Source organism: Malaclemys terrapin, chromosome 5 (assembly GCF_027887155.1).
Source record: "Malaclemys terrapin pileata isolate rMalTer1 chromosome 5, rMalTer1.hap1, whole genome shotgun sequence".
NCBI classification, from domain to species: domain Eukaryota; kingdom Metazoa; phylum Chordata; order Testudines; family Emydidae; genus Malaclemys; species Malaclemys terrapin.
The window spans coordinates 60,116,988-60,130,535 of NC_071509.1; the positions used below are offsets into that span (position 1 = coordinate 60,116,988).

Consider the following 13,548-nt stretch of genomic DNA (forward strand, 5'->3'; position numbering starts at 1 on the left):
GAAAGGAGTGATGCTGAAGTTAGAAGTACTGAAATGTGTGTAAGAATGGAGAGATGGGAAGCTAAATATGTTGTCAGTTTTAACTGAAACAGAACAATGAATTTAAAACAAAGTAAATGTTACTTAAAACAATGTAAAGGTTACTCAATTAATATCTGCCTATGGATGACTGTAGAAAACATTCAAAATATGTATGCTATTTTTTTTCATTAGTCTTTACGAAAGGTACGGGAAGTGGTGCAAATGCCGAGACTTGTCAATGATTCTCAATTTAAGCATATATCATTGCTTAGGGCACAGCTCTGCATTTTATGTGGGAGGTATGTGCAGCTGCTATATTACAGTGGGAGTCCCAGGAAGCACTTCTGATTGAGTCAACTAGAAATGCCTCCTGGGTATCCAGGGAGGTATATTACTACAGCTGTACTTTGTCTTCACCCACACCCTGCCACCCTCTCTCTGGGCAGGTTAGTATTGCTTGCATTGCTAGTACAAGGAGTGGTTTCACGCTCCAACCACACAAAGTCTAGGGAACAATGGAAGTAATTCTGCATTTCCCTCACCCCCCCCCCCCACCCACTGCCCTTGCCCATTCACACAGAGGCTAGTCCAGGGGTCTGCAACCTTTCAGAAGTGGTGTGCCGAGTCTTTATTTATTCACTCTAATTTAAGGCTTCGCATGCCAGTAATACATTTTAACGTTTTAGAAGGCCTCTTTCTTTAAGTCTGTAATATATAACTAAACTATTGTTGTATGTAAAGTAAATAAGGTTTTTAAAATGTTTAAGAAGCTTCATTTAAAATTAAATTAAAATGCAGAGCCCCCTGGACCGGTGGCCAGGACCCGGGCAGTGTGAGTGCCACTGAAAATCAGCTCGCGTGCCACCTTTGGCACCCGTGCCATAGGTTGCCTACCCCTGGGCTAGTCACAGGGGATTCAAAGCTTAAAGTTAAAATCCTATTTCTAAATCTAAATAATATAATTGGGAAGTGGTGATTACAGACTATCATAGCTGTCCTGTAACTTTGCTACTAGCCTTGCACAGATGGATGACATCTGACAGGAAGTACAACAGTATAAAAAAGCGTAAATAAATTAAACTAAATGCCCTAACCAAAAATTTGTGTGCCTTTTTGTTGCTTATTTCCTGTTTCCTTTTCTTTCTCATTTTTCTCCCCATCCATGTCTGACCTATTATTTCCATCACCGAAACACATTCTCTCCTTTCACTCTGTCTACTCTTTTTTTTCTTGTTTTGGTTTCCCCTTCTCTATTGTCTCTGTAAAGTAACATTTCCTTTGTTCACATTCTCTATTTTTTGCTTGTCTCTATTCTTAGTTGTCCACCTCCTTGCTTTCTTTTATGTCACATTCTCTCTTCTTCTTTTATCTCTGCATTCCTCATCAGTGTCTCACCCTCCCGCTATATTATTACTTAGCATACTACAAATTTTAACTAATTATTACACTCAAAAATCCAGGGAGGTAGGCAAATAAATATTATTGCCCCTATTTTACAGATGGGAAAACTAAGGCAAAGGGAGGTTAAGTGACTTGTCCAAGTCTTCAGAGAGCATTTGGGTCAAAGCTGGCATTAGAAAGTAAGAATTCCTTATTCTCAGTCCCATGCCCCCAAAGGGCCTTAGGCTCAATGCCTGACTGTTCGGCTTAAAATATTGAGCTGCACCAGATCCCCAGTCAGTGATCAAGATGCATTTGAATTGAGGTTATGAGGCCCATTATCTTCCAAGTATCCGTTCTGTCTCTTGGAAATCAAATACACTTAGACTGATTAGGCCCTGTTTTTAGGGCTAAGTTTTTTCAAATGGGTTAGAATGTGAAGAAGACATTAGATATTGTGTTAGCTACAGAATAAAAAGTACAGAATGCAATTTACATCATTCTATAATAGTATAGTCATAACTATTTTAATTAAAATAGGACTGAACTGAGCAGTACATCTGAGTACAAGCGATCTCATTATGAGTGAGATGGTAACCTGCTCCACTTGCCTGCATTGTGGATATAAGAGGATTTAAGTTGCTTCCTTATAAGGGCTACTGAACCAAGAGTTATTGCATAGGGGAAAAGGAACCTCCATGGTGCAACTATGCTCCCTCCCACAGGGATAGACAGAGATGGAGAGTGGACAGAGACTCAACTATGCCTCCACCATACCATCCACCAGCTCAGCTGGCACAGAAGGAGAAGTGAACTGTGCCAGATAAGGGGCTGGTGCAGATGACTTTCTTCCTTCGGGGAAAGGGGGAAACAAGCATGCATTTATGATTCAGTGTGTCACAGTTCAGCCCCTGATCTGCTCTTGGGGCTGCACAGCCATGTGAGGCCCTGTAGATAGCATCTTGTGATAACTCTGTGGTCAAACCCTATGCTAATAAACCAGGCATAAATGATCAAATTATTAGTAATGGTATATTCTTTAGAGCCATCATGTTATGATTCTTAAAATGTATGGTGAGTGCTGGAAATACGCTTGAAATGGTTTTAGATTGTCTCCTACTTTTTGAGGTATGGACTGTCTTTTTATTGTGTTTGTACAACACGTAACACAGTGGGATCCTGCTCCATGACTGGTGCTCCTAGGTGCTGCTGCAGTATAAATAATAATAACCTAGATGTAACCTGTGCTAACACAGTGGTTCTCTGTCCTCTGCTTGTGGCTAATCCATATATAGAGCTTTATGGGTCTCTTACAGCTTTACACTAAGGGACCTTGTTCTTAGGCTATGTCTACACTACAGAGGAATCCAAATATAAATAGCAGTGTAACCATGATATGGCAGCGGAGTCACGACTCAAGTATATACCCACCAGTTTCAGGTGGGTTGGTATGTGGCGTGACTCAAGCATGCTTCTGCTGCTGCTACCTGTGCTACCATAGCTATGTGGTTATTTATATTTGTGCTAGTTCATTGAGAGCTAGCGTGCAAATGTGTATATATACATGAGCAGCGGAATCATACCCCTCGCTCGTAATGTAGAGATAGCCTTAGCATCATGCAGGAGAGGCTTATGTTTTTTTGGATCCCGAGGTCTTGGGTTCAGTCCTCGCAGACAGTCACCTATCTAGGAGTGTCATGCTGCATAGACCTTAAAGTGCAAATAAATCTATTTTCATAAGTACACCGGTACCTCGATATAATGCGACCCGATATAACACGAATTCGGATATAACATGGTAAAGCAGTGCTCCAGGGTGGCAGGGCTGCGCACTCTGGTGGATCTAAGCAAGTTCAATATAACGCGGTTTCACCTATAACGCGATAAGATTTTTTTGGCTCCCGAGGACAGCGTTATATCGAGGTAGAGGCATATTGGTGAACTGATCTGTTTTCAACAAGTGATACCTGTAGAAGTGGTATCTCCCGTGTGCCTAAGGAAGTCCAGGTCCCAGATATCCTCACCTTCAGTAAACATTTAGAAGCCCTTGAAAGCAATTTTTCTAATTACGTTAATTAGTTATAAACATGACTGCAATTTAAAAACTTTTTACTAACATTTCCTTATTTTGTAAAGAGAAATGCTATGCAATAGCCCTATTAGAAATGAGAAAGCATAGTACATTTCCTCTTTATATGCAACAGTTTCTTATCTTATTTACTTCAAGTACATCTGTACTTTGATGAGATTAATGAATTATCATGTTTTTGGATCTTGGAGTTCACTTGTAATGAAGAAAGCTGCTGCACAAAAGAGCTAGCCAACAAGAATGAGACTAGTATCATAGTGTTAGTCATTTAGCAACTGACAATCAAAGCAGAGATTAATTGCAAAACTTTCCTGGTCTTAGACTGTATCCAAATATGCAATCCATGATAACTATTCTATGATTTTGATCATTGACTCCATAAGGATGAAAGGATGACTTTCCCTATTCACTAGCACGTGTAGAGCCCTTCACTGTTCCTTCATTCTTCTTTGCAGAAATGGATTAAGGCTAAATATGGCTCAGGTTGACCAAAATTGTGAGACTCCAGATCTACTCAGAGATTTTGGAAGAAGGAGGTTAAACTAGCAACATTTAATAGCCTTTCAGAGTACATGGCTCTGGCCAGTAGATCAGTTTGATCCTACCATGCTCAGAAATGGAAGCCAGAGTGGACAGATTGTACTTTGTCCTTATAGCATCTTATATGTATATATTGCCTTTTATTCTAATGGTTGTTCAGTACTGTGTGTCTGAATTTACGTACCACTACAATGTAGCCACCTCTGGGTGGAACAGCGCAGATGTTTAGCAGAAGTAATTGATTACCTAAAAATCTGGATTCCTGTGACTCAGGTCCACCTCTGTAGGCTCATGTTCAGCTCTTTTATTTTCCCCTGATATATCTGATAGGGAGCCTTTTACCCATTTTTCCCTACCCATTAAGTGAAGTCCAATTGTCTGATTCTTAGCACTGGCAGCATCTTATAGCAAGGGTTCGTAGCATAGTCACACAATATCAATTAGTTACTAGCTTTTATATAGCAATGAGAAGTTTCTCTGTTACTTTGAGGGTGGTGAGCCAAAGTCACAAAGATCCAGTTTTTCAAATAAGAAATTGCTGGATTCATTTTGGCAAACACAACTGACACAACGAATTTGACTCTGATCCTTTTCCCATTGCTTTATTAGCAATTTACAACAAATGGGAGATTTCAGATATTATTATGGTCTTGTCATAGTGCTGGCCCTTTAAGGGATCAGATGCCTAGCCTGCCTGGGTCAAGCTCCACTGAAGAGAATGAGCCAACCTGTGTCCAGCTGGAGATAGTTAACTGCCTAAGTAGCTAGAAGGCAGTTAATTAATTAAAAAGCACATGGACCTAATAAAAAGCTTAGGAGAGTTCAGCTGAATAAAAGTTCCTGAGAAGAAAGGAAACTCTAGAGGAGGGGAGCTCCTTGGAAATCTGAACTAGGCAAAAGCTCTCCAGATAGGGATGCCTGGGAGAGACCCTAAACAACTAGGAGAGAGACTACAAAGCTATCCAGCCTGAGGCTTTACAGCAGAAGGAGCTGCTGCTGGAACCTATAGATATTTTGTTTTGGGACTTGAAAGTTTTATGCAGGCTCTGAGGTAAAAGCCTTTAAACCCTTGTACAAGTGCTCCTTTCAGCAAGCTTTATTTACTGCTGTAAAATAGAGTGGCTTCTCCTTGACTGAGATGTTTCTGTGACCTCAGTGTTACCTTATTAAGGGGAGAAACTGAGGCTGGCATCAGTAGAGCCACACCTAGTCACACGGGGGTGTTTGGGAGGCAACGAGGCGCCTTCTAGAGGTACAAATTGCTATATAGGAGACAAATGTATAAAAAAACTCCACAAAATTATATAGCACTAACCTTTTACAAATGCTGTCAGTTTACAAAGAGGCTATTTAAACACAAGCATAGCGCTAAGGTTGAGTAGAGGAAAGACAGACTTTTTCCAGTGGTGCATTTCAATTTGGGAAGCAAGTCTAAAGCAAGATGAGTTTTGACCTTTCCTCATATCCATTCCTTCACCAACATACTGGGACCCCCCTGGAACAATACATTTACTTGAGATTCAGGAAAATATGTGTATTTGAGATGCTATAGTAGTACTTGTTTTAGTGCTGGGTGCTATAGATTCTCTACTCGTAAACCTCCTGTTTGCCTTTAGATAGCTAAATAAAAGTACAGAAGTCGTGAGAGTCAGGAGATCTGACTTCGTGTTTGACCTGGTCTTTGACAAGTCACTTAATCTTCATTTTACAGAGGAGTTATATTTATCTATTCTATAGGGGTTTGGTGAGTGTACTCATGAATTTTTTGTAAAGCACTGTGTATTTTTGTTTATGATTTTATTTTACATAATGCAATTACTTCAAAATATCTGGAGTACTTGTGGCACCTTAGAGACTAACAAATTTATTTGAGCATAAGCTTTCGTGGGCTACAGCCCACTTCTTCGGATGCATAGAATGGAACATATATTGAGGAGATATGTATACACATACAGAGAGCATGAAAAGGTGGGAGTTGTCTTACCAACTCTGAGAGGCCAATTAAGTAAGAGAAAAAACTTTTGAAGTGATAATCAAGATAGCCAGTACAGACAGTTTGATAAGAAGTGTGAGAATACTTACATGGGGAGATAGATTCAATGTTTGTAATGGCTCAGCCATTCCCAGTCTCTATTCAAGCCTAAGTTGATAGTATGTAGTTTGCATATCAATTGAAGTTCAGCAGTTTCTCCTTGGAGTCTGTTTTTGAAGCTTTTCTGTTTGACAACTGCCACCCTCAGGTCTGTTACTGAGTGACCAGACAGGTTAAAGTGTTCTCCTGGTTTTTGAATGTTATGATTCCTAATGTCAGATTTGTGTCCATTTATTCTTTTGCGTAGAGACTGTCCGGTTTGGCCAATGTACATGGCAGAGGGGCATTGCTGGCACATAATGGCATATATCACATTGGTAGATGCGCAGGTGAGCGAGCCCCTGATGGTATGGCTGATGTGATTAGGTCCTATGATGATGTCACTTGAATAGATATGTGGACAGAGTTGGCATCGGGCTTTGTTACAAGGATAGGTTCCTGGGTCAGTGTTTTTGTTCAGTGATGTGTGGTTGCTGGTGAGTATTTGCCTTAGGTTGGGGGGTTATCTGTAAGCGAGGACAGGTCTGTCTCCCAAGATCTGTGAGAGTGAGGGATCATCTTTCAGGATAGGTTATAGATCTTTGATGGTGCGCTAGAGAGGTTTTAGTTGGGGGCTGAAGGTGACAGCTAGTGGTGTTCTGTTATTTTCTTTGTTGGGCCTGTCTTGTAGGAGGTGACTTCAGGGCACTCATCTGGCTCTGTCAATCGTTTTTTTCACTTCAGCAGGTGGGTATTGTAGTTTTAAGAATGCTTGATAGAGATCTTGTAGGTGCTTGTCTCTGTCTGAGGGATTGGAGCAAATGCGGTTGTATCTTAGAGCTTGGTTGTAGACAATGGATAGTGTGGTATGTCCTGGATGGAAGCTGGAGGCATGTAGGTAAGTATAGCGGTCAGTAGGTTTCCGGTATAGGGTGGTATTTATGTGACCATCGCTTATCAGCACAGTAGTGTCCAGGAAATGGACCGCTTGTGTGGATTGATTTAGGCTGAGGTTGATGGTGGGATCTACCAATGTGATACATGCCATCATGTGCCAGCAGTGCCCCTCTGCCATGTACATTGGCCATACCGGACAGTCTCTATACAAAAGAATAAATGGACACAAATCTGACATTAGGAATCATAACATTCAAAAACCAGGAGAACACTTTAACCTGTCTGGTCACTCAGTAACAGACCTGAGGGTGGCAGTTTTGCAACAGAAAAGGTTCAAAAACAGACTCCAAGGAGAAACTGCTGAACTTCAATTGATATGCAAACTACATACAATCAACTTAGGCTTGAATAGAGACTGGGAATGGCTAAGCCATTACAAACATTGAATCTATCTCCCCATGTAAGTTCTCTCACACTTATTATCAAACTGTCTGTACTGGGCTATCTTGATTATCACTTCAAAAGTTTTTTCTCTTACTTAATTGGCCTCTCAGAGTTGGTAAGACAACTCCCACCTTTTCATGCTCTCTGTATGTGTGTATATATCTCCTCAATATATGTTCCATTCTATTCATCTGAAGAAGTGGGCTGTAGCTCATGAAAGCTTATGCTCAAATAAATTTGTTCGTCTCTAAGGTGCCACAAGTACTCCTGTTCTTTTTGCGGATACAGACTAACACGGCTGCTACTCTGAAACCTTTAAAATATATATTTCCTTAAGGTAAAATCTCCTTGTGGCAGGATGCTGTTTTTCTATTATTACTTCCTGTAATTTTGTACTGTGTATATTATTTTTTGTTAGCCTGAAAACTCCACTGAAAGGAAAGGGTTGAGCTTTAACTGACCAAGTAATAATGGCTCAGCAGGTAAAACACTTGAATTCAAGTGGTAAAAAAGGGGTTTTGTTAATTACCTCTGGACTAGAGCCATTAAGTTGTCTTCCACAAACAAAGGAGGTTGATTGACTCGGCAGGGCAGCCTCTGAATATATGTTTCACATGGATATGTTAGTTCTGCTCTACTGTGGTATAAACCAGGCTCTTTGTTAAAGAATTCAAGTTGTATTATAACTCAGGGTACGTCTACACAACAAGTGCAACAGCAGCACAGTTGCTGTGCTCCAGCTACACCACTGTAGTGTTTGTATTATAGACACTTGTTACAGTGCCGGAAGGGGCTTTTCAGTCACTTGTAGCTGAGTGTTTACCTAGTCGTGTCTGTATTGGGGCATAGGTCGTCTTAAGTATGTCTCTCAGGGTGTGAACTTTTGCACCCCTAAGTGTGGTAGCTAGATTGACTTATGTTTTAGGTGTAGACCAGCCTTAAGAGTGAGACATAAAGGATGATGTTTTGAGGTGTCTGGAAAAGAAGCCTGTGCTGCCTGCTGTTACTTGGAGGACATGCATTGGTAGTGTGGGAACAGCACTACTAGTCAATGTTCTGACAGAGAGCCACAATGCAAATGGGGTATTAGTTACCTTGGTAGCTGATTTCCATCAAGCATACCATTGAGCAGGGAGGCTAGACTCCTGTTCAGCTGCCAGAGAGGTGAAAAGGCTCCATGCACTCTCTTCCCCAATAGAGATCCATCTATTCAGGCAGGGATTTGTCCATTTAGGCTGCAAAATAAAATTAATTTTTTGCTAGATTGATATGTCTATTTTTTTTTTTCCCCCAGAGGACTCCTGCCTCATTCAATGCACAGGACGGACTGCATTCTGAATGAATTGGGCATGTGCAGTGAATGACTCTACTATCTGTAGGAATCTCTGCCACATTTTGTTGCAGAAGTCAGGTAGTGTCAGAGAATGAGACGGGATTACAGGGAGAGAAAGGATGGTCTCCTGTGCAAGGAAGTTGAATGCCACCCTGGAGAATTGGATTCTGCCTCTGCCACAGAGTTTCTATGTGATCCTAGTCAAGTCACTTAAACCCAAATTATCACAGGTAGTCACTAATTGTGTGTTCCTTGTTTTCTGGGTGCCCAATATGAGACATCTGCGGTCAGAAGTGTTGAGTGGTCAGAACTGCAAGTCAATTAGATCTGTGCTTTGTGAACATATAAAATGTTATGAAAATGCTCAGAGCGCTGAAAAATCAGATAGTAGGTATCTTAATCTGGGCAGCCAAAATTAGTGGACACTTTTGACAATTTTTGCTTTAATCTCTGTGCACCTCAGTTCTTCAGCTATAAAATGGGAATAAAACCACCTAAACTCATGGGGTGTCATGAAGATAAAATGCATTTGTATCTATGAAATACTCTGTTACTATGATGAGAACACCATAGCAGTGCCCATGAAGAAACTAATAATTTTGTATTCAGTACAAGGTTTGGATGGTAGGTTGCAAATACAGCTGGGAGCCACATATTGAATGTGGAGGATAAAAGGAAATATTGAATAGCTATCTATTCAGTGAGCATAATCCATCCTGTATACTGAATGAGTCGGGGGGCTGTAGAAAAACTACTATGTTGTCATGTAATTAAAAAACAAAAAAAATTAATGGAGATATCTTATCTCCTAGAACTGGAAGGGACCTTGAAAGGGTATTGAGTCCAGCCCCCTCCCTTCACTAGCAGGATCAAGTACTGATTTTGCCCCAGATCCCTAAGTGGCCCCCTCAAGGATTGAACTCACAACCCTGGGTTTAGCAGGCCAGTGCTCAAACCACTGAGCTATCCCTCCCCCTAAAGACCACAGCATGGGCTGATTTAAATCACCAACCAGGAACTCTTGATTTAAACAATTTATTTTAATCCTGTTTCACATTGGTACTTTTAGCTAGTTGATGTAATCATCTCACACCTACTTTTTGTTCATAGATTGGAAGAGAAAAACCAAACTTTTTTCTGCTTTTTGAACTCCCAGTTGGTTTCTTATCTTTGAATGAACTAGTCATTGAACTATTTAAATATACTTAAATGAAGAAAACATTCTCTCCATACCTGCAGAAGAAGCTAGTGCTGTCAAAAGCTGACTTAGCACTTCAAACTCTTGTTCCAGATGCTCAGCCAATGACTTCAACCAGTTCAGTCATTTGACTTTCTTTAAGACTTTGGCAGCAAACATGTATCACTTAATATTTTTTTTGTATTTAAATATATAGATAGATAGATTATAGTAATTTTAGGTCTTAATGCAGGTTGTAATAATTTCAAATGTACTTTTATATAGTTTTTAAAATAAATCTGTATTTAATTTTTATTAAAATATACAATTTTAAAAACCTGCTTTATTTATTTGTTAAAATCATCTATTTTTTTTTATCCTCCCTGAAAGACTGTATCATAACATGTACACATAAAGGGAGTGAATTAAGGTTCCATGGGCAGTGTTAATCCTGATATTTCCTAACTTGTGAGTGCTTGAGTTTGCAACCTTAATGTTGTTTTAAAATAACTTTTTCGATGTAAGACCGATAGTTTTGCTGCACTTTTTTGTTTTGTTTTTGAATGTTAATTGTTTTTTAAAAAAAGGCTGATAGGAATTTCGCTAGTGTGTGGCAGCTTCTGTAGTTCAAACCCTAGCCTTTGGACCTTAAAATGTGCATAACATTTGAGCACATAAATGTTTGAATTAAAGGCATTTTTTTTTAGAAAATGCCACCTTTATTTTCATATGTAAATTCCCACCGTATAATGCAGATTTAATTTAAAAAGTTTAGCCTCAGACAATGAGATTAAAATGTTGGTCATGCTTAGTGTAAGGATCCTGCTGTCCATTGACTAGTCTTTGCTAATCCTTAGGGCATTGTGAAGTCATAAAAAGCTAATAGTCAGTGGGTATAATGGCAGATCATCCAGGTCACATGCTCATATCAGTTTACAACTGTTCCTAACCTTCAAAGCAATGTCAGTTTGCTGTGGCTGATTCAAAGACTGAGCCAAGTGTAATAGGAAATGGCTACAGCTGCAAACAACTTCCAAGGGTTTCCGATATCATTGGAGAACTACTTAGTGAGGAAACGAAGGCTCTGTGGCTACATTGGGGTATATACTTCTTTTTAACAAAGGAAATCTCCATTGTTTAACATTGTGGTTCTTCATCCTGGTTGAGCTAACCTTTTCAAAACTAGAATCAAACATCTTTTGTTAAATCATATGCTAAATCTGCTGGAAAACCAAAATTGCATTTAGCTGTGATTTTTAACTGTTCAAATTGTGCCGATTTATTCCCTATCCATTTCTGCCACAAATCTTGGAATGAATATAGTAATTATATGATTAGCTGTTGCTTATTTGACACATATTGGGGAGAGGAATAAATGAAGATGTGCAGTCTTGTTATCTTCAGGCCAAATTTTGGTTTTACTGAAATTAATAGGCTGCAAAACTGCCATTTCAATCAATGGGGATTGCACATACAGACAGTGGTCAATATATTGCCCTACATTTGAAGAGATAATTTAATTTAGCACAAGACTACTGTTCTTTATAAAAGTACTATCAAGAGTTTGAAGGTATGTGACTAGACTATTGACAGATTTATTTCAGACATTATCTGCAGTCTTTTAAACGAATATTTTTTTCTTTTTAAATATAGTTCCACTCTGTTCTTTTTAGGAAAGAGATGGGGTATGAAGCAAGAAAAATAAAGAAAATGAAAGAACACCATTACCCCAGAATTGCTCTCTCTCTCTAAATTGTAGCAGGATAGGCCATCTTGTGGCCTGGCTTGAATAGCACTGCAGAGGCATAAGGAAAAATAAGATCCCGTTCCCATACTATTGTGCAACCACTCCACATCCCTGCTGCAGGCATGGTACTATGTGCTTGGTACTCTGCTTGTGTGAAGGGGGATTGGGTGCCATCACAGATGAGTTGAGCTAGAATGCGGAAATAGTAGTAATCGTAGCACAACCTCTGGAATCAAGGAGAGTATTGTGCCCTTCTGAAGTATGGCTCTTTCCCTGTTGGATGCTAAGTACTGCTCCTTGCTCAGAGCTGATTTTTGTAAGTGCAATGTATAGACCCGGATGGAAAATGGAAAGCCCTTTCCATGAAAAATTTTGTGCTTTCGAAACACATTTTGCCCCAAAATGGGAAAAAAGGTCAAAACCACATTTTTTTATGGGAAGGTTTTTCAATAAAACTTCCATTTCATTCTGTTTTGGATCTTCATAAGTAAAGTTGACAAGAGCCTTCCAGCCTAGCTGCTGGAGAGTCAAAGAGTCCACAGTTCCAGCACTGGAGAGGAAGAGTACCCAGGCAGATGGAGTGCCTGGGCGCTCTGCCGCTCCAGCCCCAGAGTTTGGGGCTGGGCACTCAGCTTGGCAGTTCTACAGGAAACCTTTTTGTCAGTTTCACTGACAGAAAGTGAAATTGACGAAAGTCCTCTAGCAGGGTACTATTAGTTTGATTTTTCCGGACAGAAAATTTAAATTTTAGGTAAAACTGAAATTTTCTCAAGAAAAATTTTGGTTGTGCAAAAAGGGCATTTTTTTCCCTTTGTCGGAAAATCACTTTGACTAGCTCTAAGAATGTATCTGTTTGTGTTTTTAATATTACAAAATTTGTTCCTATTCAGAAATGGTTAGGTAACCAGGTAACTAGCTTCAGCTTGGATGTTTGTTTTTAGTTTTTATTTGATGGAAATCCAAAGACAAACCTAGCAAGAAAGAATGCTGAGGACTTTTTAGTGTTAGCTGCAGAAGATTTCATAGTTGAATCACATCTCTGTCCCACAGCCAGTTTAGTAATTCCTTTTCTTATTCCTAGGGCTAAAGTCAGACCGTCTGTTGGTATTTTACCTTTTCAGTTTTCTGGCTTACTCACATGTATTGTATATTGGGCTGTACCGGTGGTGCAGTTAAGATTTTTACCTTTGAGATGTTGCAGCAATATTCCGCATTGTAGGTATAGGGAACATCTCCTACATACAGGTAAAATGACAAATGAAACCTTTTTAATTCTGTCACCATTATGTATACACAAAACATGAAAAGCATGTGGAAAAAGAAAAAAATAAGACAGATTTCTGTTAGGTTGCACCTATTTATTTCATGTTTGCATAGATATGAGAACACTCCTCTGCTGTTTTGGATTGTCTTTATTTGAGCAAACACAATCAAGTTACAGGACTTGCACTGAGAATTAAAGACCAGCTGGAAGAAGCAAGTGGTCTCATATGTAGGCCTCCCCTTTGCTGCTTTCAAAATGTGCTCACTACAGCGTCCGTGGAGTGAGTCCTTGATGATGGAGGAAAAGGGTTCTTGTTCCATTTAAGTTAGTTTTTCTATCCCCCATCTGCCCCTGAATGGGTAGTAGAGGGGGATGAAGGAGAAGTTTATGGAGAAAAGGAGGAAGCAGCTGGGCCTGCTCAGGAGGAGGGCACTGCCCTTCTTTCTGACCAGGAGACTGAGACTGGGTGGGTGGTGTGTTTGGGGGGGTATTTTCCCCTTAGAGAATTTACCAGGATTGGGTTGGCAGCCCCTACCCATGAAATTTGCAAAAGGACTGAGTTTCCTCATGACTTGCTGTGGACAT

General features: G+C 39.9%; 1 protein-coding gene across 9 annotated transcripts in view; it reads left to right on the top strand.

The window, feature by feature from the left end:
* Positions 1 to 13,548, top strand: part of FAT1 (FAT atypical cadherin 1) — a 168,288-nt gene that overhangs the window by 59,323 nt on the left and 95,417 nt on the right. Inside the window, exons 4-5 of one of the 9 annotated variants that reach the window (XR_008445230.1) lie at positions 8,737 to 9,005; positions 9,886 to 10,217. The exons of 6 other annotated variants lie outside the window; for them this stretch is intronic. Coding sequence is in view for 1 of the 3 variants with exons in the window: in XM_054031034.1 (XP_053887009.1) it covers positions 8,737 to 8,780 (44 nt within the window). In the remaining 2 variants the exon portion in view is untranslated. Of the gene's footprint in view, positions 1 to 8,736; positions 10,218 to 13,548 lie in introns of those variants that run through there. 2 more of the 9 variants (XR_008445231.1, XM_054031034.1) reach the window with 2 other exon arrangements.